The sequence below is a fragment of the Chanos chanos genome, chromosome 7 (genome assembly GCF_902362185.1).
Source record: "Chanos chanos chromosome 7, fChaCha1.1, whole genome shotgun sequence".
NCBI lineage: Eukaryota > Metazoa > Chordata > Actinopteri > Gonorynchiformes > Chanidae > Chanos > Chanos chanos.
The window spans coordinates 34,200,490-34,225,237 of record NC_044501.1 but is presented as its reverse complement, the minus strand read 5'-3'; the positions used below and the strand labels follow the sequence as shown (position 1 = coordinate 34,225,237).

The 24,748-nt window shown below is 47.7% G+C and overlaps 1 protein-coding gene across 4 annotated transcripts in view; it reads right to left on the bottom strand.

The window, feature by feature from the left end:
• Window positions 1–794: 794 nt before the first annotated feature.
• exoc6b (exocyst complex component 6B) overlaps window positions 795–24,748 on the bottom strand; it is an 82,646-nt gene continuing 58,692 nt past the window's right edge. For 2 of the 4 annotated variants that reach the window (XM_030779859.1, XM_030779861.1), the window contains 4 exons: window positions 23,690–23,763; window positions 4,263–4,375; window positions 3,897–3,908; window positions 795–1,131 (listed from right to left, as the gene is read on the bottom strand). In XM_030779859.1, coding sequence (XP_030635719.1) covers window positions 1,005–1,131; window positions 3,897–3,908; window positions 4,263–4,375; window positions 23,690–23,763 — 326 coding nt within the window. In that variant the 3' untranslated portion in view covers window positions 795–1,004. The remainder of the gene's footprint in view (window positions 1,132–3,896; window positions 3,909–4,262; window positions 4,376–23,689; window positions 23,764–24,748) is intronic. The other 2 variants (XM_030779858.1, XM_030779860.1) reach the window with 1 other exon arrangement.

Genomic DNA, 24,748 nt, shown 5'->3' with positions numbered 1-24,748 from the left:
CCTACACTTGGTAGGAGTTATAAAGTCTGGTGGCACTGATAGGATACTGTGCTTGTATGGAAGCATTGAGAGAAGCCATAGAGGTCAGTTACTAATTCCCTGTGCAAGGCTAAGGCTAAAACAATGGTATTTGTTCCTTTCTCAAAATCCCTTGTTCCCCATCTTTCATTATGTGCTGAGGGAACCCCCCCCCCCAAATCCCTCCTTAAAAAAAAAAAAAAAAAAAAAAAAAAGGATACTCTAAAAATACAAAAATATATGTAGAGGAAGGGGGAAGGGGGGGGGTTGGACAAAATTCCGAACTTAGTGTAGAACTGTGGCCAACCTGTATTCCAGTTACGTTGCTATCCGTAAATAGTGCAGTGTCTAAGGATGACATGGTTACACTGTAACGTGTCAACAGTCTTCTGGTGTAACCTCACAACAAAAAGAGTTAAAACGGCTACAGAGCATGGCAATGTCAGCACAACCAAACCAATGTCAATCAATGTTAACAACGTCAAATATGTCAAAGGTAAAACAACACGTTTCAAGACAATGGGGGGAGCTGTGGAAAAAGAAAACGTGTCCATTTAGACCCAGGTTCGGGTCCATTTCACGGTTTGACTGGGACGAGCCACGATGGAAGACTTAAGCTTGCTGGAGGGACGCCGTGTCCGGGTCAACTGAAGGGCACTGCAGTTTGGTTATCTGGGCAGACAGGGAGATTAATGGACGCTGGGTGGCAAAAAAAAAAAAAAAACTGACTGGGCATAGTTGGTAGTTGGCACACCCTTTGGTAAAATAAACACACACACAGCTCAAGGCAAATGGCACTCCAGGGTATGTTAGATGTGATGGTTCTCAGGGAGAGACGTGATGAAATGCCCCTCGTAGTTGCTGCAGGGGGCGGGCGCATGTCAGCGCAACCTCTAAATTTCTGACAGCACAGGGGACCAATCAGGGAAGACGCTAGATGGGGCTTATGAGTCAGGTGACGCGCGGTAGCCAATGGGACGTGCTGTTCAGGACTGGTGAGACGAGATGAGGTTCCTCAGCTGTTTGACGACGGTGTCGATCAGTTTCTGTTTGTCCCGCTCGTTCTTGCGGAACTGAGCGAACATGTTGTTTTTCCGACTAGTGTCCTTCATCCTACAAAGAGGAAAAACATGTCATTAGACAGAAATGATGTGGAAACGCAAGAAAACTAATCTGTGTTAGTACGTCTCTTCAGCACAATCCAGGCACCTAAATAAACAAGAGGTTGCATGATTCCATGAAAAGAACACAAAAGATTCCATGCACACAACACACCAACTCTAAAAATTGAGATTAACTGTAATTTCTGTAAAAATAATCTCGTGAGTCGTGAAACCCATTCACAGGAGACCTTCAGAAAAGATTATTAACCTAAATCACATATCTCTGCCTACAGAGGGTATGGCATCTAACTGAGACAAGCTAAGGGTTGTTGACGGAAGGACAGTCGCCTAGTGGGGCATGTGATTCTCAAATCCTATAGAAGGCTTTGAGAGTCATGTGTGAAGAGTCTTATGAATCGGAGCTGTCACAGGGGGCTGCGCTTCCATAATGTCCCAGAGGAAGAGCCAGACGATGACTCTGTAGGGAATCGAGATGTAAATCGGTCACTACCGGGGTGTCGGCCCTGGGGGGGGGGGGGTTCGGTCGTTGCGGACGGCTGAAGTTCCGCCGCCGGTCGGGTTCCCTAGCTTAGAGATCACTGAACCGTTCAAGAACACAATGTAACAAGTTCAACCTTCCAGAACCGGCGTTACTATGGCCACCAGCCGTCTGGTTTCCTCAGTCCAAACCTGGAACTCATCAGCTCAGAACTAGAGGCCTGAAAATGACAGGTCACAACGTCCTGTTGTATTCCCTTTGTTTTTACCACAGTCATTTTCTTTTGATGCTGGACTTACACCGACTGGTCAGCTTCCATACATACTTAACGTGGCTACCACACGGATTAGGCCTGATTAGGACAGATCAGTTGGAGAGTGTGGTTGGTTTTTCTGTACTGAGTCATTATACTGCTTTCTGGCACGCTGAGAACACCACTGAAATTCCATTGGCTGCCGGATGGCTCCAATTTTCAATTCCAATATCAATCTCACAGTCCATTACATATTGTGTAACTATCAAGCTGAGGTAATTATTAAAATATTACATGTTCCGAGCAACTGGTTCTTTTCCTATCAGACCGTACAGTAGCCATTAAACAGCCTTCGACATGTTTGGAATCAAAACAAGCCCTTTATCCTGCTTGTCGTCCAATATCTACCACTCTGCCATCACCATATCTCGCTGCTATCTCCTGCGGGTTTACCTGGCACGATAATCATCGCCATGGACACAGAACTGTGTTGCCACGACGATAGGTATCACCTTTGCTTACAGACAACCGCCTGTTATCGTTCCTGTGATAATCATCACACACGCGCCAGGTTGTTTGCTTTTTTTTTATATATATATATATATATATATATATATATATATATATGAGAGCGTGTGTTTAATGATAAGTAGTAAAATGGCATGAATAGGTGCCAGTTTTAACTGCTTGACCAGTGGCAGTCTGTGACTTTTTTTAATGATTTTTTTTTTCTCTTTACATTGTCTCTACTTTACCAAATGGAGATATTTACGCTGCCCCTAGTTTCTTCATCGGCGAACCTGGTTGTGGGCGGGACCGATTTCTGTATTGCAACATATATTTATGAAGTCCAGATTAAAAAAAAAAAAAAAAAAAATCTTACGTTCATTCCTTTCCTCTTTCTCTCCCTTGTTTTCATGAAACAAAAATTTTATTTGGACCATCTCCGTACAGAAAAGAGAGAGAGAGAGAGAGAGAGAGATTTCCAAAAGCCTGATGAACTTTCCTTGGCACACGCACACACACAGACAACTTTCTTTTAACCCCCCCCCCACCCCCCACTCTTTCCATATTAGAGGATTAGCAACGCTCGTTGTCTCCAAACGTAGGGTTCCATCAGACGAACCATCTTTTCCAATCACAGCGTCCTTCTCTGACTCCAAACACTCTAGCTCTGGACCCGGTCAGGCTAGTGCTGCTCCGTGCCAGCGTGGGCGGGCGGGAGTGCGTGAGTGTGTGTGTGTGTGTGTGTGTGTGTGTGTGTGAGAGAGTAATAGGGATGGTTTTCAGTGAGCCAGGGGGCATGAGGGCAAGGCCAGGGTAAGTACAGCTCAAATGGGATCAGACTCTGGTGTGTGTGGGCTCTCGGGGGGTAGAAAGCAACGTGTAATCAGCTGAGAGAGCAACCGCTCTCCATCACCCACACAGTCACAGCAACAGGGCAATGAGAGAGAGAGAGAGAGAGAGAGAGAGAGAGAGAGAGACGAAGAGAGAGAGAGAGGGCGACAGGGAAAGAAAGACAGAGGCCAGCCAAAGGGTAGGTGGAGAGAGAGAGAGAAAAAAGAGAGTGAGAAAGAGAGGAGAAAAAGAGAGAGAGAGAAAAGAGAGTGAGAGATAAAAAGAGAGAGAGAGAGCGAGAGAGAGAGAGAGAAAGTGCACAAGGTGAGGGGCTGTAATCATTTGTCTAGCACATACAAACATATTAGTGCAGAGTAAACCACATAAATCATTGAGAACACACAACAAACTTCTTCTGGTAAATGCACATGTGAAATAAACATGCGGCAAAAAAAAAAACCCCCAAAAAAACCAACACACACACACACACGCACACAAATCCAAGACCCGGATAATTACACGCAAAACAAACAAGGACACAAAACACACACACACACAAACACACACACACCCACACACCCAAAACCCACACCCCCAGACAAACGACCAAACAGGGTGCATTCCTAATATGTCAAGGAAGGCTGAGTAAGAGCATACAGATACATACACACAGTACAGTACTCACGCTTGAGAAATCCTGCATACAGATAAGAGAAACGAAAGGATCAAAGAGGAGAGGGAGAAGATGTCAGACCAGACAAACAAGAACATGAGCAAGTGACTGTGTGTGTGTGTGTGTGCGTGTGTGTGTGTGTGTGTGTATGTGTGAGTGCTATAAGCTCTTTGAACCCTGTGCACCAAAAGAGCCAAGCTGGTGTGGGTAGCTGAATGTGTGTGAGGGAAAAAAGGTACAGCGTCAACAACATAACCGTGAGTGCGTGTGTGTGTTAGAGGGCGAGCGAGGGAGGGGGAGAGGGAGAGGGAGAGAGAGAGAGAGAGAGAGAGAGAGAGAGAGAGAGAGAGAGAGAGAGAGAGAGAGAGAGAGACTCACTTTTCCAAAAGGGCGAGTGCGGTGTGAGGGTTGACTCTCAGGTACTTGCTGGTGGGTCTGCCGTAGTCGGCCAGGTACGTGGACCAGTCCCACTGAGTGAAGAGATCAAGGAGCTGGAGAGAGAGAAAAACAATTCAGAGTCATATTAATCTACATTTTACTGGCTCAGCGTAAAAAAAAAAAAAAAAAAAAAATGACACAGTCTACTCCATGAGGGGGGTGTGGATGGTGGGGGGGGGGCGCTGGAGGTGACATGTTGTTACATAAGAGACAGGGCCCCATACACTATAGAGGGCACAGGCATGAGAGGGGGGGGGGGGAGAGAAAAGACAGGGTATTAAGAGGAAAATGCTGGGTTAACAGGCACCATTGACGTTCCCACCCCCCCCCCCCCCTTCCCCCTCGGAGAGCGGTGTTGTTTTGGCCTGGTATTGACCCGAAGCTGACCCGGTAATGAGCCGGTAATGACCCGAGTTTGACCCCCCGGGGGCGGCGGTGACCCGCTGGGCCCCTGCAGCACCCCATTCCCTTTTTAAATCTCTTCACCCTATCAGCACGCCAAAGCACATTCCTCAACCTCATATAACGCTCATATACACACACACGCAAAACTGATATAGAGAGATGCAAGCTCACTGACAAACACACACACACAACCTCATATACGCTAATATACACACATGCAAAACTGATATAGAGAGATGCAAGCTCACTGACAAACACACACACACAACCTCATATACGCTAATATACACACATGCAAAACTGATATAGAGAGATGCAAGCTCACTGACAAACACACACACACACACACACACACACACACACACACACAACCTCATATACGCTCATATACACACACGCAAAACTGATATAGAGAGATGCAAGCTCACTGACAAACACACACACACACACACACACACACACAACAATGTTGTACAAAACACACAAAACAATGCTAAACACTCATCTCATTAAAGTAGCAAGTTAAGAAAAGGTGACAGGACCACAAGGGAATGTCCTTTGGACAAAGCTGTGAGACAGACCACTGCGTGTTTGTATGAGTACGTGTGAGAAAAAGAGAAAAAGAGACGAGAGAGAGAGAATGAGAGAGAGAGAGGGAGAGAGAGAGAGAGAGAGAGAGAGAGAGAGAGAATGTGTGTGACAGAATAAACAGGTACATGCTGGATGAATAGGATGCTTTCCAATGGTAACTGCAAGGTCAGCGTTTGGAGGAAGCAACGTCAAAACTCCAATTCCTGCTTCGGTCGGTTCATGACACCGTCTCTCCCTCTCCCTCTCCCTCTCCCTCTCTCTCACACACACAAATACACACACACAGATATATACATATAGGCCATCAGGCTGTAGATAAGCACCTGGGTGAGATAAGAGGAAGGATTTGCATGAGTATCTAACATGCGGCTTTTTCTTTCAACTCCTCTCTTCCCTCAGCACGCTTTGTACAATCCAATGGTGAGAAAGAACAGGAGGCCAAAAAAAAAAAAGGAGGAAGAAGAGGAGGAGGAGGAAGAAGACAGAAAGAGGGACAGACTCTGTCAATACTGCCAGTAACTACTAACACCCCCCCCCCCCCCCCCACGCCCCTGCACCCACCCCAAAACACACACACACACGCACAAACGCACGCGCAAAAAATGTACAGTCACACAAACGCCCTCGCTCGCATTCCGTACGGCGCTGGCGAGTGTGTCGCATGCATCCGTGACCTCAGTTTCACCTCCCCTCCCTCCCTACCCCGCTCCGCCTTCACCTCCCAATGAACTTCCACTCGTGCGCGCGCTCCCTCTCTCTCTCTCTCTCTCTCTCTCTCTCCCTCTCACCTCGCCGTGACCCCTTTAGCGTTATCGTCCTCTCTCCCTCTCTCTCTGCTTTACTCACTAAACAAACACTTAGTCCATGCAGGGCTGAGTGCGGGGAAGAGGGGTGAATGGGATTATCACATCCTTTCATTCTTCCAACAGAAAGAATGATGGGAGAAAAACATGACGTTGCATGCTGAAGCGCCGCGCTCGTTCAGTCAAGCGGCCCCTGCTCTCTCTCTCTCTCTCTCTCTCTCTCTGTTTCTCTCTCTCTCTGTCTCTCTCTCTCTCTCTCTCTCTCTCTCTCTGTTTCTCTCTCTCTCTCTCTGTCTCTGTCTCTCTCTCTCTCTCTCTCTCTCTCTCTCCGCATGCCTGATGTTTGGACAAGCGCTCCTAATGGTTATTCCGACTGCTGCATTTATTTGTTTGGAACGCGCTGGGAATTGCTATTCTCGTTAATAGACCTGAGGGATGGGGAATTAACCCCGTGTTTTTGTTTTGTGTTTTTCTTTCTTTCTTTCTTTCGTTTCTTTTTTTTTTTTTTCCCCTTACCCCCTTTTTCCTCCCGCCCCCCCCACACCCCTCCACCCCCACCCCCCCTTTCTTTCCCTGAAGTTGTTACTCTTTGACAGTTCTTTGGAAACGCAAGATCTGATTTGCTGCTTTGACGGCTGTAATAAATCTAACAGCCCTAAAGAGGGCCAAAAAAAAAAAAAAAAGGGGAAAAAAAAAAAAAAAAAGGTTATGTAATGGTTACCCATGACCTAGTAACCTAATACCCAACAAACAGCCAGAGACACATGTGCTCATAAATAATTTGCTGATAAAACATGGGAATTGAAGAAGACTTAATGAGGTCAATGAGAACGCAGAGCCGAAAGAGCCACTGGACAGGAGAGGATATGGAGATAAGTGAGACTGATTCTCGTAAAAAAAAAAAAAAAAAAAACTCAAAAAGCTCCATCTTATCTCTCTCCTATCGCCGTCGCTCTGTTCTGTCACACCCCTCCCCCCACTTTCAGTACATTAGGTCTCTCTGTTCCATGTCTTGGTTTTCCCATCCCTCTGTCTTGGCGCTGGGCTTGACAATACGGACACGCAGACATCTCATCTCGTCTCAATTTTGTGTGTGTGTGTTTTTCTTTTTTCTAATCGCCTTACTTCATTTTGCTTTATCTCCGCAATCCTTTCTTTTGTCTCTTCTGATTTTTTTTGGTTTTGTTTTATTTTTGTTTTTTTGGGGGTTTTTTTGTTCCAGTTTCAGCCCTGACATTGCACTCTGCTAAGTCTTTGAGTTTTAATGGAGAACACACTCACTCTCACTCTCTCTCTCTCTCTCTCACCTCTGGATGGCCTCTGGCTCTCTGCATTGTTTGGTGCATTCTCTGGCCATGGGCCCTGAGCCTGGGGCTTTTTTCTTTTCTTTTCTTTTTTTTTTCTTTTCTTTTCTTTCCCTTTTATTTTTTTTTTCTTTACAGGACAGCCTCAGCTGGGACTGGAGCTGAACAATAATAACAATGATAACAACCGTCAGTGAATCAGAGGATCAGCCCGTAAAGATAAACAACCAGAGACCTCAACCCGCCTGAACTCTTCACTGCAGAGGGAAGAGCAGGGGAGGAGAGAGGAAGAGAAGAGGGGTTGGTGGGGGGGGGGGGGGGTGGGGGGGGGGGGGGGGTTGGTGGTTCAGGTGTTCCTCTGACAGGTGTTTCCGAGGGGGGGGCACAGGTGCGCTTGTTTTTTTTCCCCCTCGACGCCGAAGAGTGAGGTTCGCCCTTGGTGGGACGCCAGGGGGGGGCTTGGCTTTTAAAAAGGTCTCATTAAAAGAGGATGAATCACGACGGGCTACGCCAAAGCCGAACGATTCTCAGCCGCAGCAAACAGGGTCTAAAAAGCGCCCAGACGTAAATCCTGAAAGATAAGCAAACGCGGTCCAGGAGCAGAAGAGTCTCGTCATGAGGCTGTCGAGTGTGAGGTATCTGGAGCTCCAACGGAAGAGATCACTTAAAAGCCCAGGGAGAGAGAAGAGAAGAGAAGAGAGGGAGAAGGAGAGGAGAGGAGAGAAGAGAAGAGAAGAGAAGAGAAGAGAGGGAGAAGGAGAGAAGAGAAGAGAAGAGAAGAGAAGAGAAGAGAAGAGAAGAGAAGAGAAGAGAAATAAATTAAGGATTGGGTCCAACGAAGCCTTACCTTTCACTTCACTTTTCAGCGGCTCTGATAATTTACGCTTCTCTTTATGAATACGACTTCGCCCGTGTGTGAGCTTCGCGGCTCAAACGGCTGATGGACTTTGGATATCTCTAAATCAGCTTCACAGATGCATCACATCGCTTCACAGTGCTGACAGACATGTCCAGTAAACACCCTCACTCACTTTCCACACAGATAAGATTAGACATATAGAGTGAAAGGCTATATACAGCCACAGGATCTACGCTCCAATGGGATCTTGGAACGGAACCTTCTAGGTGTACCTTCAAAAGACGTTTATCGCAGTGCGATTCTGAAGATCAGAGAACAACTTCTGGGTGACGTACGGCGAACGTGGTTTTTTTTGAAGCACAACCGGTCGCCACGCAACAGCTACTTTTACGAGGGCATTTGGGCAAAAGCCGGAGGCCGAGTCCAGACCGAGCGAGTAGCTGATGTTTCAAGTGCCGTGATCCATATGGGAAAACGGCTTTGGATAAACTGCAAAAAATTCAAAAACTCTACAGTCCTGTGGTCGCCACTCTGGTTGAAATGAGCTTGTGTTGGAAAGGAGCTCAACGACTTCGGTGGGGCTTCTACAACTGACGTGACTTCAGAATACTGCTGTGTCAGGCAAAAAAAAGAGAGAGAGTGAATGATTGACAAGTGTGAGTCTAACCTCTTGTCCATCCTGTTGACTCCTGTCAATCAAAGAGACCGGTTGCAAAAAAAAAAAAAAAAAAAAACAAAAAAACAAAGTGAAAGGAAGGGAAAAAAAAAAAAAAACCCACTTTCTTTGGCGCCTCGTTAACATCCAAAGAAAACGGCGCGCGCATTCCGGTGCAGCTTAGGACTATTTCTGGAGATTTCTCTGAGAAAACAGCTTCAGGGGGGAACTAGTGCTCCAGTCCAGCGCACCAGGGCCTAATCTTATCTCAACAGTGACCTGGGCAGACAGCCACAGCATAAGGGCTGTGACTTAAAACTGAAAGTGGGGCCTAGAGGGGTGGTGTGGGGGTGTTTGAGAGAGAGAGAGAGAACTGGAAGCACTTAGCACAGCTATTTGAGTCATTTCAGAGGGAAGGAGGAGGAGGAGGAGGAGGAGGAGGGAAAGAGGAAGAGAGCAAAGACATCACTCAGCATTCAGACTCAGAAGGGATGGAGTGATGGAGTGATAAGTGCTATCTGTACAAAAAAAGGCAAAGGAAAAGTTGGTCCTTCTGACCCCTCCCCTCCCAAACATATTCCTGGGATGAGCGGTTGAAAGCAGGCTAATGAGAGGGTGAGGTTAAAGGTTAACCCACAGAGGTTATCTGTTCTGAGGAGCTCCTGTTTCCTAGCGGCTCACACGCGAGCCTGTCAGAGATGGCCAACGCAGACGTGAAGGTCAAAAGGGGGGTGGGGGGCGGTGTGAGAAAGCCCCAAAAGTGAAAATTAAGCTAAATGTGGTGCTCGTGTCCATCAACAGGATTCACTCATAACCAGCGATGTTTTTTCTACATCCCTGTCGGCTCCACACTTAAAGACAGCTTAAGCAAAGGAAGAGAGGATGTCAATCAACCGAAACGGCACAGAGAGAAGCATGACACCTCAGACGGAGAGAGGGAGAACTTTGCATTGTGGGTCCTGGAAGTAAGAAATAGAAGAACGGGGTGATCTTGTCCAAAGCGCTGCAACATGTCAGCCGTTATTCACGCTGTTCTGTAAGCCAAAACAAACCTTTAAAAGTCAAACGAGTCTCATTTGTGACTTTCATTTCAAATGTGGGAGTAGGGAAACATTACATTTTTAAGCACTGACCAAGAATATAGGAACACAAAAAAAAAAAACAATGGAGAGAGACAGAAAAAAAAAAATATTGCACAAGTTATTATGCTCTTGCGAGTAAGAAATGGGGAGAGAGGAGAGAGAGAGAGAGAGAGGGAGAGAGAGAGGGAGAGAGAGAGGGAGTGAGGGAGAGGAGACCAGAATAAACAAGCTGGAAATAGTTGCTTCTACTGAGTCATTCCACTTTCATCTTGGGGTCCTACCTGTCACAGCTGAACACAAACCAGAGCAAATGACAGAGAGAGTGTGAGAAAGAGTAAGAGAGGGTGAAACGAGAGAGAGAGAGAGAGAGAGAGAGAGAGAGAGGGGGGAGAATGAGGGAAAGAGGTAGAAGAGGGCAAAAAAAAAAACACGAAAGAAAAAATAAATACAAGGCGAGACAGAAAACGTGGAGAAATAGCAAAGCCGTTATACAATCAGATTAAAAGAAATATACCCAGCTGTGAATCGACTCATTGAAGACTCAGTACATTACAGACTTAGTAAGTTCAGTGTGACCGTCCACAAACGACCGTACACAGCTCAAACGTAGCAGAACGCCGGGAGAGAGAGAGAGCGAGCGAGAGAGAGAAAGCAAAGGGGAGAGAGCGAGAGAGAGAAGTCCCGTTTCGCTCCGTGAGCTGGGCTTCAAATAAGACGAGACAGTGGTGCTTTGAAGAGGTCTGCGGTTGGCAGGGGGTTAAGACAGGGGCTGGAGGTGCTTCCGGGCTGAACTCCGACTCGGGTTACTGTTCGGTTATCTGCTCTCCGCGCTCTGTTTGTGACCCGTACGAAGAACGAGTGAAAATAACCCCTCTTTCCTGAGGCCGCTCTGTCTGAGGAGCTAACGATGGCCTGGGGAAGACGCGGCCCCAGATTCACCTTCCTGTCCTTGCAGACAAGCGGGGTGTTATCACCAGGCCAATGGTGTGGTAGAGCGGTCAGATAGACCTGGGTCAAATACCTTGACGCAGCAACTCCCTGATTGGCCCCTTAAAGCGTCCGATTAAAAAAAAAAAAAACACAACACAAAACAGCCCAACCAGAAGATTTTCTAGGACAGGCTCATTTGCATACTGCAAACAGGTGTGCGATTCAGGTTTGTGGTCAACCTTCAGGGAGTGGGGTTGTCCTGATGCAGTGAGTGGGAGCGTAGCTTCACTTTCAGATAAATGGGTCCCAAGAGAATGACCCTAGGGTTGGGGAGGGGGTTGTGTGTGTGTGTGGGGGGGGGGGGGGGGGGGGCTGTTCCTCAGTGTGTTTGTGAACTTTTGCTTTGGATCAAGTTTTGAGGAGTTGCTGCTAATGACTCTGAAGTTGACAGAAGGACTTAGCATTAGCCTGAGGAAGACACAGCCTTGACCTTACCTTCCTGCCCCGTCAGACAAAATAGAGTTATCACCGGGGCAACAGTGCGACGGAACGGTCAGTGCCGAGCGAACGTCGCAAGCGGTCAAATCGAGACGGAAGCGGTCAGCAAAACAAAGCCGATAGAGTGATTTAAAAGTCAATGATGAATATGAGTACTAGCTCTCCTGTCCAGAACGCGATGGTAAATTTTGTAAATAACACAATGTGTGTGTGTGTGTGTGTATGTGTGTGTGTGTGCACTGTGTGAAACATAGGAAATGAGAGAGGAGCGTGGACAAGGGCACACTGCCTTTGGGGTTTACCTCTGAAAAGAGACACAATAGAGAGAGAGAGTAAGGAAGGTGGGGTGTTTTTTTTTTTCTTTTGTGCTGCGTTTGAAAATCAAAAGCTGAGATTGTGCTCCATGGTCTCTGCCGGGGGTGGGGAGGGGGGGTTACATAAGGTGACAAACATGTTGAAACATAAATCTCAGCTTTCAGAACAAGGTTAACATAAATGCAGAACATTTTGATTGAGATAAAGGGAATGTGTGTGTGTGTGTGTGTGTGTGTGTGTGCGTGTGGGGGGGAGAGAGAAAACAAAAGGAAGACAGTGAAAGAGTGTGCATGAGCGTGCTGTCCTCTTTATGAAGGTAGAGAGGACTCGTCTCCACCCTGTGCAGTCCAATGCTACGTTTAAGAGTTGCTGCGTTTTTCAACTTATCCACGTTTTTTATCGACCGCTGTGAGTAGCTATCCCTTCGTACGGCCTTCACTCAGTACTCGTTCACTGGTTTTGTGATCGGACCAGACAACGTTTAGCATTTGCGGAATGTCAACATTTTAAATCCTCTCAGCGTTTTTTTTTCTTGTGGGATTCTTTTGTGGTCCCTAACTCCTGACGCGTTTGGCGGCGACGGGATCATTTTAGAGGTTATTCGCAGTTTCGTAGCTTCGTAAACATTTCTGTCCTTCTGTCATAGTTTTGTCACGCCTGTTGTTGCCACGCCAACGTGTTTTGTGATGTAACAATCACAAGTTCCACTGGCTGATACTGTAACACGCAGGTAACTTGCTCTGATTGGAATCCGTCAACATGCATGTCGGTTGGAACGTACCCCCTTGTTGCATGCCATCACTTCTGCTTTTGATATGTTGAATCTCACAGGAGAGAAAGAGAGGGACCTGAGAAAGAGGGTGTGTGCATGTGTGAGAGCAGGCATGCATAAATTGTTTTGTTTTGAAGTTTTGTTTTGGGTTTTTTTTTTTTTTGGATCAAACAATACACCACTATTGCTGGTGTATTATACAACACGGTCTCCAAGAGGGCATTGATAATGGCCACATCTGATAAGAGACTGCATTTTGGTCATGCAGTGTTGTTTCCATGGAGATGAACTCCGATAGCCTCAGAGCAAGGGGGGGGGGGGGGGGGGGGGGGGGGGGTGGGGGGGGGGTCAATGAGAGGTTACTGACAGAGTTTGGCTTACTCATGGTCACCGCAGCATAAAGACAAACAGATAAACAAATAAAAACAAACAAAAGAAGAAAAGAAAAAAAAAAAAAACAAGACTTTTCATAAAGAATAGGTCATGCCGGAGCCTGCCCTCCCTACGGAATTCGCCAAAACCTATTTACGGTCATGAGTGTCAGTGGAATCGGTATTTGTAAATGACCTATCACACACAGCTGGCTTTCCGGTAAGAGGATGATGAGGGTTGACTCTGAGGTCACGAAGAGAGAATCTGGCAAAACAATCTTTCCATTGGTCTTAAAATACACACACACAGAAATCTGAGGGGAGAGAGAGAGAGAGAGAGAGAGAGAGAGAGAGAGAGAGAGAGAGGCAGAGAGAGAGGGAGAGAGAGAGAGAGAGAGAGGGAGGGAGAGAGGGAGAGAGAGACTACATTAACCATGACTGGAGAGTTTGGGTTAATTAAGAAGCAGAGAAACCACTGAAGAACTGAAGGTGGAGAGACTATTCATTTCATGGTGTGTGACACTACAAACTAGAAAGCCTGTATAAACTGAATGAGTGATAGAAGAAGAGAACGGTACAACAAAACACATTTCTCTCCTGTGTCCCATTCTGACCCACGCAAGTGAAGCATGGCCCCTGGTTTGGGTTGTGCTGATTTGGAGGGGGGGGGGGGGGGGGGGGGGGGGGGGGGGGGGGGGGGGGGTCAGCAAGAGGGACTCAGACTACAGATCCTGCCTGACTCCCCGACTGGACTACAGCCAAGGTTACCGGAAGGTCAGCTTTCTCTGTCAGTATACACCTATAACACACACACACACACACACAGCCTTTACTGCGTTAACATAAAGCCCCTCTCACCCCCAAACCTGCTGCTCTGCCAATACTCACAATGCCAGAGAGAGACCAAGAGAAAGACCCAGAGAGAGAGAGAGAGAGAGACAGAGAGAGAGAGACAGAGATAAAGAGAGTGAGAGAGAAGGGAAGAGAGAGATGGAAGGACAGAGAGAGAGAGAGAGAGAGAGAGAGAGGAGGAGAAAAAGAGAGGGAGAGAGAGAGAGCGAGAGAGACAGATAGCGCGTCAGGCTTATCGTCCGCTGGCTCCGGGGAAACGCGAGCAGGGTCGGCCGGAGGCCACTTGACTGGCCCTCCCCCTTCTCCCTCTCCTTCACCCTCTCTCTCTCTCTCTCTCTTCTCTTTCTCTCTGGGACGGAAAGACAGAGGGAGGCTGGAGAAAGTGATTACACCTGGTCTGGTTCTGGCTGTTATGTACAGGAAGGTCAGCCAGCGTGCACTGGGGGCCAGGACAAGTTCACCGCCCCACACGTCACACACGCCTGTCTTTTCCAAATGCCCTTTCTCTCCGTCTCCGTCTCCTTCTCTCTCTCTCACTCCACCTCCTCTTTTTCTCCTATCCAAACCATTCCCATCAATCACCACCAGAATGGAGACTTACCAGCATTAACAGTCTCTCCCTGCGCTGTAACTGCCTAAATAATACAACTACAGCATCCTAAAAGCATTTAGCCTCTGCACTCCTCCTTTCATTTTCTCCACGAATCTTAAATAGATGACTGGTTCCCACATTAAGGGGTCAGAAGATAGGGCATTTCCATTTCACGTTATGGCAAATCATAAGCCAGTTTACGTAACTGACTCCAATTCTGAGACATTACAGCAACATTAGCCTCCGAACGCGACGTTATAAAGCTAAACGCTACATCATGAATATAATCACAAACGGCCACCCTGAAGCCCGCGAAGTCTCCAGATGCACCGTAACCGCAACATATTACGGATCGAACGTCAGCAAACCCTTCTCCGTCGCCTTTATATGTACAGACAGTCCAATCAAACCGGGATAAGAAGGGACCGAGATGATTCGCTATTGTTTTCCGTTCCTCCTTTTTGTTATTGTTTATCCCGTCTTAATATCAACAGCTAGAGGTAAACCACGAGGGCGTCCGAGCCAAGACCCCAATCCAAACCATGCGTGTCCTCTCTAATGGCAGCTCTGAGCAAAGGGGGTATGGTCAGGGTGAAAGGCAAGAGAGTTTCCAGAACGTTCCAGTTCCAAAAACTCTGACCTGGGACACATTATCAAGCAAAGTTTCAGAGCTGAGCCACAAAGCACCAGAACTCAACTGAAGATGTTCTCAGGAAAAAAAAAAAAAAAAAAAACGAAAAAAGAAAAAACCCTCCAGAACCTTACAAAAACCACTACCGCTTCCGTGTCAAGTGAACAAGAAGCTTGCTGAACGAATGAAGACTTTCACTAAGCCTGTGAAGTCAAAACTACAAGATGTGAATGAGGGACATAACGCTATCTTGCTTTCTGCAGAACACTGTCAAAAGATGCGTGGCAGGGACGTTCTTACAGGGGCAGTGGGGATGCTACTCGAATGCAAACCGCGAGAAAAACACGTGCTCCTAACGACCGCTAATGATCAAGACTGCGGTGCTGCCGCGGGAGCGACTGCAAACCAACTGCAGAGTCTCGCTAACACGCAAAGACATAGTAGGGGAATCGTTCCAACCATTCAGCGTAGGAACATCGTGGGTTTTTTTTTTTTGTTGTTGTTTTTTTGGGGGTGGGGAGGGGTTTGTTCCCCCGAAGGCGTTATGAGAAAGCTGTCATAAAGCGAGTCCAACTTCACGGAAGATCTAACGATGACTGTAGTCTCAGTCACCGACTGACAAACAAATCATCCCAGGGGAGCCTAGATACTAGAATCCAGATGCAAGGCACATCCAGGCTGGATAATCTGACCAGCACAAGCCCCGCGAGGGGGGAGAGGCGAGAGGGCTGAAGTCAGATCCCCTGGTTTCACAACGCTCCTCGGAGATCCCTCTGGGAGACATTACGTTCGGCGCTTTCCAGCTGTGGCCCCCTTATTGGTTTTCCAACAAATAACGCTTGACTGATGAGAAGAAATGGATACTGTGAACGGTGCGTGTCTCGTCCATGTAAATACTGTCCATCAAGCGTGGGTCTCTGTTCGAGACGCTTCGTTTGGTGAACGTTTTTCTATATTTACGTAAAGGGACAGTGAAGTCATGGTGAGAAACGTTGCCATGACGTGTGTAACGGGAGGAGAGAGCCACCCAGGTAGATCATGCGAGTTTAGGAGAAAAGAGAAGAGAGGAGAAACAGGGGCAAGAGGAGGTGGCACATTCCTCTTGTTCTTTTTTTTTTTTTTTTTTGTCTTGGATCGAGTCGATTGTTGATGCTGTGGCGCTTTCGAGAAAAGATCTTTAAGGCTCCTCTGTGTGCAATTCAGGGAGAGCTTCACAGTCAGAGCTGGCAAAAGGAGTATTAGTTTTAAAAAATCAAACATTCTTAAGCGCGCGCGCGCGTGCATGTGTGTGTGTGTGTGTGCGTGCGTGTGCGCATGCATGCATGCATCTAGGGAGAGAGAACCTGAGGCATTGCCGAATAACCAACATCACTCCACTCAGAAGAGAGAGAGAAAAACAGGTCCCTGTAGAGAAGAAATACAGTCGCGGATCCAAAGGACACAAGGGGGGGCGGGGGGGGGAACCACAGAAATGCATCCCTTCTGCCTCGGTCCCTAATCCCTTCCACGCACTCACACTTTTCCATACATTTACACGGACGGTTCCCCAGCTCCTCTAACTAATTTAGCCTGGTTAGATGAACAGGGGCAAACATTCCACTATGGATGACTGTCCAAGACTGCAGGAATTTTGGCTGCGTGAGATCCTGGGGGAGGCATTTAGTCCTCTGATTGTCACGCTGTCCCATCCACTGGAGAATGGAAAGTGAAAAGACGGGAGTGAGAAAACTCAAGAAGGGGACAGCAGAGAGATAGTTCTAGAAAGCGCCACAACATGTCAGAGAGGATTCAGCTGTGCGTGTTTTTTTTTTGTTTTTTTTTTAGAGCTCATCTTCTACTCTGAGAAAAACACACACATACATACACACAAACACACACAGACACACACAGACACACAATCATCCTCGCTGGGATCAATGGTGCACTGACGCAAAGAGAGATGTCAACCCCCTGCCTAGCCAATCTTAGCACCCTCACTGACTCTATACAAGTAGGGCATCTCATCTGTCTGACCCCCAAGGCCCTGTGACAGCGCCTCGAATGGGTTTTTCACTGACATACACTTACAGAGCATTGAGACCAAGCAGGGGAAGGATTTAAGCGTGACTCCCTTGCTGGGCACTGAGAGGAAGAAGAGAGGGAAGGAATTAACTGTGACACCCCAACAGTGACTTGTTTGGAGGTCAATAGAGAGATGGCTAAGGGGAAGGGGGGGGGGGGTGTTTCAGAAGATTCGGAAGATTTTTGCATCACACTTTCACACCGAGTTCTGTTTTTTTTTTTTTCCTGTTATTCTCTCCTTTTGGCTTTGCTTTTCTATTTGGACAGAACCACCCGAGGGAGCTGATATGACAAGATGAAGTGAGTACACTAAACAGGTCTTTTCCTTCACTCCCCCACACTCATCATCCTCGTCTGACCTCAGCTACTGAAGTCACGAGGGTCAAAGGTTCAAACGGAGTGCAGTCAGCCGCGACTCGCACGCCAAAAAGGAGCAACACGCGTGACGCTAACACACTCTTTCTTTTTGTCTCTCTCTCTCTCTCTCTCTCTCTACCTCTCCTCCCTGCTTTCATTTTCTCATTCTTTCAACTCATTCTTTTTTTTTTTTTTTTCCTCCTTTACTCCTTTACTGACAAGGGTGTGTCTCCCTGAAAACTGAAAGACGGGTCTTGACATCCTCCGGAACTCGCTGGCATAATGCTTAAAATAACAGCACCTGTTAAGAGTCACCTGACTGCTGCACGCTCCAACGCTGCTGTAAACCCATGAGTCAAACCGCAGCTGGAGCCGGCTCAGTCGGCTCTGAAACATCTGACCCTGCGCGCGCGCACGCGCACGCGCACACACACACACACACACACACACACACACACACACATCAGCCTCGGCATGTATCACCGGCGATATGGATATAATTTCATACTTTTGATGCCGCAGAACTGACAAGCTGCCATTTAAAACCTGATATTCATTAAAACCTAGCACATGTGTGCATACACATACACATACACACACACACACACACAGACACACAGACACATACGCACAGACACATACGCACAGACACATACGCACAGACACATACGCACAGACACATACGCACAGACACATACGCACAGACACACACAGGCACAGAGTCAGCACAAGTAGAATCGCAGTGACACTTAAAGAGTTGTAGCAGCAGGGAAAACCAAGGATGAGGTAATGCCAGAAAACGAAAGGTCTCATTTCTCATCCTGAGACAGGCAGACAGCATGCAGACAGTTCAGCCTAGCTCTGACCCTCTGGGACTGGCCTGCCGTTGATTCTGTTGGGAAATACCGAGAGCAATCTCGAGAAAACCGAGTGGAAATCCCTAATCTGGTTTACTTTCAGATTCACTTACCAAAAACCGTTTTCAAAACAGCAGGGGGGGGGCATGACCTTTTGTTTTCGTTTGTCGATTTGTTGATTTAGCGTAGGAGGAGTTGGAACTTGTTTGATTGAAAACGTCTGTGGTTCAAAGTTCGAAAATGAAAATCAGTTTCAGCGACATTCGAATGCGGGATGGGTGCGCGCGTGTGTGTGTGCGTGTGAGATTGCGTGTTTTGCTTCAGTGTATGGTTTATACAGCATTCCCTCAGTCACCTTTCCCTGAAAGTCCCTCCTTATATTGTCACCGGTACTGAAATAAAACTACATCTAACGGACAAATCAGCCTTTGTAAATCCTTAACGTCCGTCACCCCTTACACAACAGATCACAACCTGCACATCAATCCTGCTCAGATAACACAGAGATTAAATAAAAGACAGCTATATAAGATCAGATAAAGTACTGAAGACTACTGTGTCTAAATCTAACAAAATTAAAAAAAAAAAAAAAAAAAACGCCAGTGTGAGCAGCCACAACTAAACTGATGAGTAAAATGTCTTAGCAGCGTCTCTGGTCTCAAACTACCGACTTGTACCTCCGCCTCCCCTGACCGCCCTCCACCGCCCCAACTCCCCCTCCGTCCCAACTCCCCCTCCGCCCCCCCAGTAACCGCGTTCAGTCCGTTTTTGGCTGGCTCTTTAAGGTGTGATAAGCAGCTAGCTGTCAAACGTGTTCCGGTACGCCACCTTTGCTCTGTGGCCGAGCCGCGGTAATGTTTCATCGCTTGGCTCTTAGCCTCTGCGCTCTTCCACATAAAAAAAAAAAAAAAAAAAGAAGAGAGCTTTTTTTCCCCCCTCTTCTTCTTCTTCTTCTTCTTCTCTTTCTTCGCCGCATGGAACAGATGAACGAGAGTCAGTAGGAATACGCAGCTTCCCGGCCCTGAAAAATTAAGACTGTCTAGCCTAATTGTTCACAAGTGTTAGCGAACATAAAAATAAGAAAATACAGGTGCGCTTCTCTTGTTTTGCTGTTAGAGTTTAAAACGTTCTCCAGATACCCTGACATTTCGGAAATGTGCGTGTTGACTGGAAGAGGGGGGGGGAAAAAGAAAAAGACAAATATTCCCTGAAGTAAAATAGACCTCATCCAAGAGGACCTTTAAACTCTCGCTCCCTCAACCTGTCCCTGCCTTGCACGCTGCTGCCAAAACAGCAACATTCTTTCACTTGGGGTCACCAGCAGGCTCCAAATGTGTTTAGCAATAACCCAACTCAGGCACAAAAACACACACACACACACACACACACACACACACACACACACACGCATAAGGCCTGATAAAACCCAAAACAAACACGTGACCACACTCCAATGGTCTTCATTCAGAATATCTTACATTAACAATTCATACCGGATAATGCTATCAAACTTTCAATAAAAAAAAAAAAAACACCTTGTTTTTTGAGACGTCAAAAGAGATGGCGAGGAACAGGTGAGACGGAAATGGGAAGGTAACGATAAAAACAGAGAGAGAGAGAGAGAGAGAGAAGTAGAACAGAAACTGGTTGACTGTTTTGATCATGAATAAAGAAAGTCAATAGAGTGTTCATGGTAATGCAATCACATTAAGTACCACGTATTAAAGAGACAACACAGAGGACAAAAAGGGGCAGACAGAGAGACAGAGAGAGAGAGAGCGAGAGAGAGGAAGAATGTGGAGGATGTGACTCTAATGGTAAGACACCCACTGCAGGTCACAAGCAGTGGCGTGAAAAGGAGAGAGACGGGGTGGGGGGGGGGGCGGGGGTTGGGAATAGGACATGGAAAAGCATTTTTTCCATTGGAGCCCTTTAAAAGCGTTCCAGGAATTCTAGGATAAAGCCTGCGGACGGGCCACAAGAATGTATAGCAGTCTTGCGGCTCCAAAAAAGCTCCAGGGAGGAGGACCCTGTTTGCCCCCCCCCCCCCCCCCCCCCCCCCGCCCCTGCCCAAACCCACCCCGTTTTGCCACTAACATGATCACTTGAGGTAGAGAAGAGATGAGGGGGAGATGGGGGCTGACACTAACTCCCTCATAGCTTGGTTGAGCGTCGAATTTTTATGGACCATAGCACTTGACGCCAACACACAGAGTAAGAAATGGCCTTTTCCCCAGCTAAGGCACACCACACCTGCGTTTGGAATTACCGAATCTTACGTGAATCCAATACTGCTGCTCCATCATTGATAAAGTATAAAGTATTGTTACAGCAGTAAAACCAAAATCACACACACACACATATATATATATATACATACCAGCACTTCTCTAAATAAAGGTATTGTTTCCTCACAGTCCGAATCTAACTTCAGAAACATACAGACAATCCCCTACTTCTGTATCTCCTTACAGTTCCAAACAGGGCCCCCTCATCACAAAATCACCCCCCCCTCCTCCTCCTCCTCCTGCTGCTACTGCCTCCTCCTCCTCCTCCTTCTCCTCCTCCTGTAAAAACCCCGGGAGGAATTTGGGCAGGCGGAGGATCCAGGGCAGAGTTGAGGCGGGCCACAGACCAGGGAGCTTGCTCCGCCGGGGGGCCAGCCGCACCGCAGAGGCCGACAGGCCTCCCACGCGCCAGGGCCAGCCAAGGGTTCCCACCGCCACAAGCTTCGCCACCTCTAAATATAGCACTGAGAGTCGACGAGCCGCAAGCCTGCAGCAGCAGCAGCAGCAGCGCTGTTTACGCTGCCCGTTTCTGCTTTCTCACTCTCTCTCTCTCTCTGTCTCTCTCTCAAATTCTGCTCTCACTCTCTCTCTCTCTTTTTCTATCTCACTTTCTGCTCCCCCTCTCTCTCTGTCTCACTGTCTGCCCTCTCTCCCTCAGTCTCTCTCTCTCTCTCTGTCTGACTTACTTAGCTTTTTTTCTTTCTCTCTCTCTTCTTGTCCCTTTCACTGACCAATAACAGACAGGCAACTACTTGAAGTGATGAGAATGTATGTAAATAATGACACTGAGAGCGGCAACTTGTTGAGTTTCAGCCTACTTCATCGCCCCGGCTCTCTTTCACCTTTTCTTTTTTTTTTTTTCCATTTATGTTTAGCTTTGTCTCTTAACATCAAAGACCCTCTCCTCTTTTGCCTTCTCTAAGGAATTGAGGTGGTGAACGCAGACTGACTCAACGTTGATTTTTAGAGCGAACGCAGTCTGCGGCTGTAAATACCTTCGCACAAAAATCGACTTCACAGTGATTTTTCTTCCCCCATTTGATTCCGCTCTCTCGTCGCTGAGCATCTAATGTTCTGCCCCTTTTTCCTCACACTCACTTTATATCGCAGGTTCCAGTTTTCCTTAACCGCTCTGAACATCACAAAGGTGCAGAGTTTCTGGACACGTTTTTCTCTCTCTCTCTCTCTCTCTCTCTCTCTTCATCTCTCTCTCTCTCTCTTCATCCATTCAAACCTCATCTTTCTCTTTCTCTTTCTCTCATCTTTTAGGCTGGACAAGATGGCAAATCAAAGCTTCTCGCTCTCATCGAAACGCTCTCCAAGCTTCCGGACTTTTCCCGTTGTCTATCTCCAGAAGGCTTGACCCGCGGCCCCATCCCAGGACCTGAGAGTCTGAGACACAAACGGGCCCTTCAGGTTGATTTATCGGGCGTATTGAGGATCAGCCACACTGAGAGACACCCGGGTCAACAGAGCGGTTCTGACGCCACTGATCACCAGAATAACAACATGAAAGAAAAAGGGGGGGGGGGGGGGGGGGGGGGGGCGGTCCGAGGAACAGGATGGTGGTGGTGGTGATGGTGGTGGAAGGGGGTGTGCATATACCTCTCCCCACGCCCGACTTCGCTTGCTTTGAAATTATGACGACGACAACGGCGGCGACACGCCATCCGTGGCGACTCGCGGTCAACCCATGAAAAATTGGTAAAAGCACTTTTGATTTTTGTTTATTCACTCTTTTCTCTTTTTTTTTTTTTGCTTTCCCTTTCTCCTTCACTCTCTCTCTCTCTCTGTCGCTCTCTCGCTCGCTCGCTCGCTGGAAAACAAAGCAAAAAAAAAACCACACTAGCCCCTTCATGGTGAAGTCAGGTTTTAAAAAGCCACACGGAAAACAAGTGGCACTGCATCATGATGGCAGGCGGGACAAAACGGGATTGTTTTAGTGGAAGAAAGAGCTATCCGTCACTGTCTGTCAGCTCATTCATCCAACGCTCCCCGAGCATCCAGCCCATCCGTCATCCTCTCTCGGTTCCTGACACCCGCTCAGGTTGGCCACTTCTGCCGCAAGGGAAGGGGGTCCCAAATATGTACCCTTGTACCCCCGAAGTTATTCTTTCCCATCCCCTTTAGACCCCTGAGTATACACCAACCCCCTCCCGTATCTATACACCACACCCCGGAACAAACACACACACACACACACACACACACACACACAAATGATTGTGAACAAACATGAGCGAACTCATGTTCATGTTATCTGGCTAAAATCTAGTTCACCGCTACCATGCTGGCAAAACTTCAGACACCTGCATATCTTTTGCTATGTATTCAGAATTTTCTAGAGGACGCGGGGTCACGGAGAGGAAGGCAGAGGCATCTAAAGCACACATAAAATCGCTTCCTGGAGTCCATTCGATAAAAGTGTGAGAAAGGAACTAGGGAACCAAAAAAAAAGAAAAGAAAAGAAAAGAAAAGAAAAACAAAACTGGTGACGGGGGAGAGAGAGAGGGTAAGAAGATTATTGCATCCGTTATGTTTTTGCTGCTCCCGTATCTCCTCTGGCTCTTCTGAGGAGAATTTTGAGTTGTAGAAGGTTAAAAAGACCAAACGACCGTGGCTTTTTTGGTTCCTTAGCGCAGCGTTAAACTTGTCAAAGGTGCAAATGGGATAAGGTGACCTGTAAGATGTCTGCCAAAACAAACAAAAACACCTCACCTTACAAAAAAAAAAAAAAAAAAAAAGTGAACAGGGGTTGGGGGTAGAAGTCTTGAGGACCACCGCACGACCAAAGGAGACAATAGCACACACACAATACAGAAGGCCTCAGGGACCCATATCTGACTGGAGCCAAAGGGTGTAGAAATGGACAGATACATTCTTTTCTCTCACACATATACAGAATGGAAACTCAAGGAAAGAAAACCTGGGCTTGGGGTAGAGGTTTTAGGGGGTTGCAGGAGGAGGTTTGGGGGTGGGGGGGTGGTGGGGGGGGTTCGGGGTTGGGGGGGGGGTGTGGGTGGGAGAGAGAATGGGAGAAAAGAGGGGTGGGGGGATGCTGAGGGGTAAACAGGAGAAAACAGAAGAAAGGGGGAAGGAAGAATGAAAGAAAAGAAAAAGGGGAGGAAAAAAACAAAGACCTACTTGTCTCAAGTCGATGAAGGCGAGCAGCAGAGTGTCCCCTTGGAAGCCAGGCACCGGGCCGGCCCTGGCAAACCCTGTGGGAAAGAGAGAGGGATAAAGAGAGCCGGGAATTCGCCATGGATCGGGAGATTGGCAGACGGATGACAGCCGGGACAAGGGGAGGACAGGGGGAGGTTTTTGGTGGGGGTGGGGGGGGGGGCTGGAGATCTAGAGGGGGGTTTTGAAGAAGGTTTTTCGAGGTTTTGGGGGGCTGCGAAAGGAGTTGGGGGGCGGGGGGGTGTAGTTGGGTGGTTCGGGGCAGCCCATGCCGAAGAGTCGTGTCGTGGGGTCTGCCATCGGGGCTTTGTGTGGCCCCCATACGAAAAACCTCATCATCAAACTCTCATTAATTCTCCCCAGTGTTGATCTGACAGGGGGACTGAGAGGATGTGTGGGGACGAGGGGGCTGCCTTTGCCCCGTAACCGAAAACCTGATGCCTAATTCCCATGGGGCTAGAGTCCCAGACCAGTGGCGCGGTAAAGGGTGAAGGGGACGACAAAGTTTGTGGCGGGGGCGGGCGGAGGGAGGTTGTAGAGAGGTTTCGGGGGGTTGGTTGCGAGGCCACAAGAAGCTTTCTCTCCCATTTGGAAGGGACCCGTAAACAAGAAGTTTCGCCATTCTTAAAAAAAAAGAAGAAGAAAAAAAAAAAAGAGAAAAAAAAAAAAAAGGGAGAAAGTTTGACACCCAGGGACAAAACAAGCCCGGCCAGGAGAAATCCCTTTCACCTCGCGACGCTGTGCGCCTTTCTCGCCTCTCACACGAATTACACGCCTGCCATTTTTATTTCTGACCCCACCAAACAGCAAAGCCAGGGCCTGGTTACGCCGCTCACGGCTTTGTTCCCACATCTCCACATCGAGATCCCCGCCGACGACGATCGTTCGTGCGATCTCTCTCGGGGTTTTTTTTTTTTTTTTTTGCCCCCTCTCGCGGAGGTCCGAGGCCAGATGGCAGGGCGGTTCACGTGACGCGTGTGTCAGAACACATCTCGTCAAAAAGAGGCAGAAAGAGACCGCAAG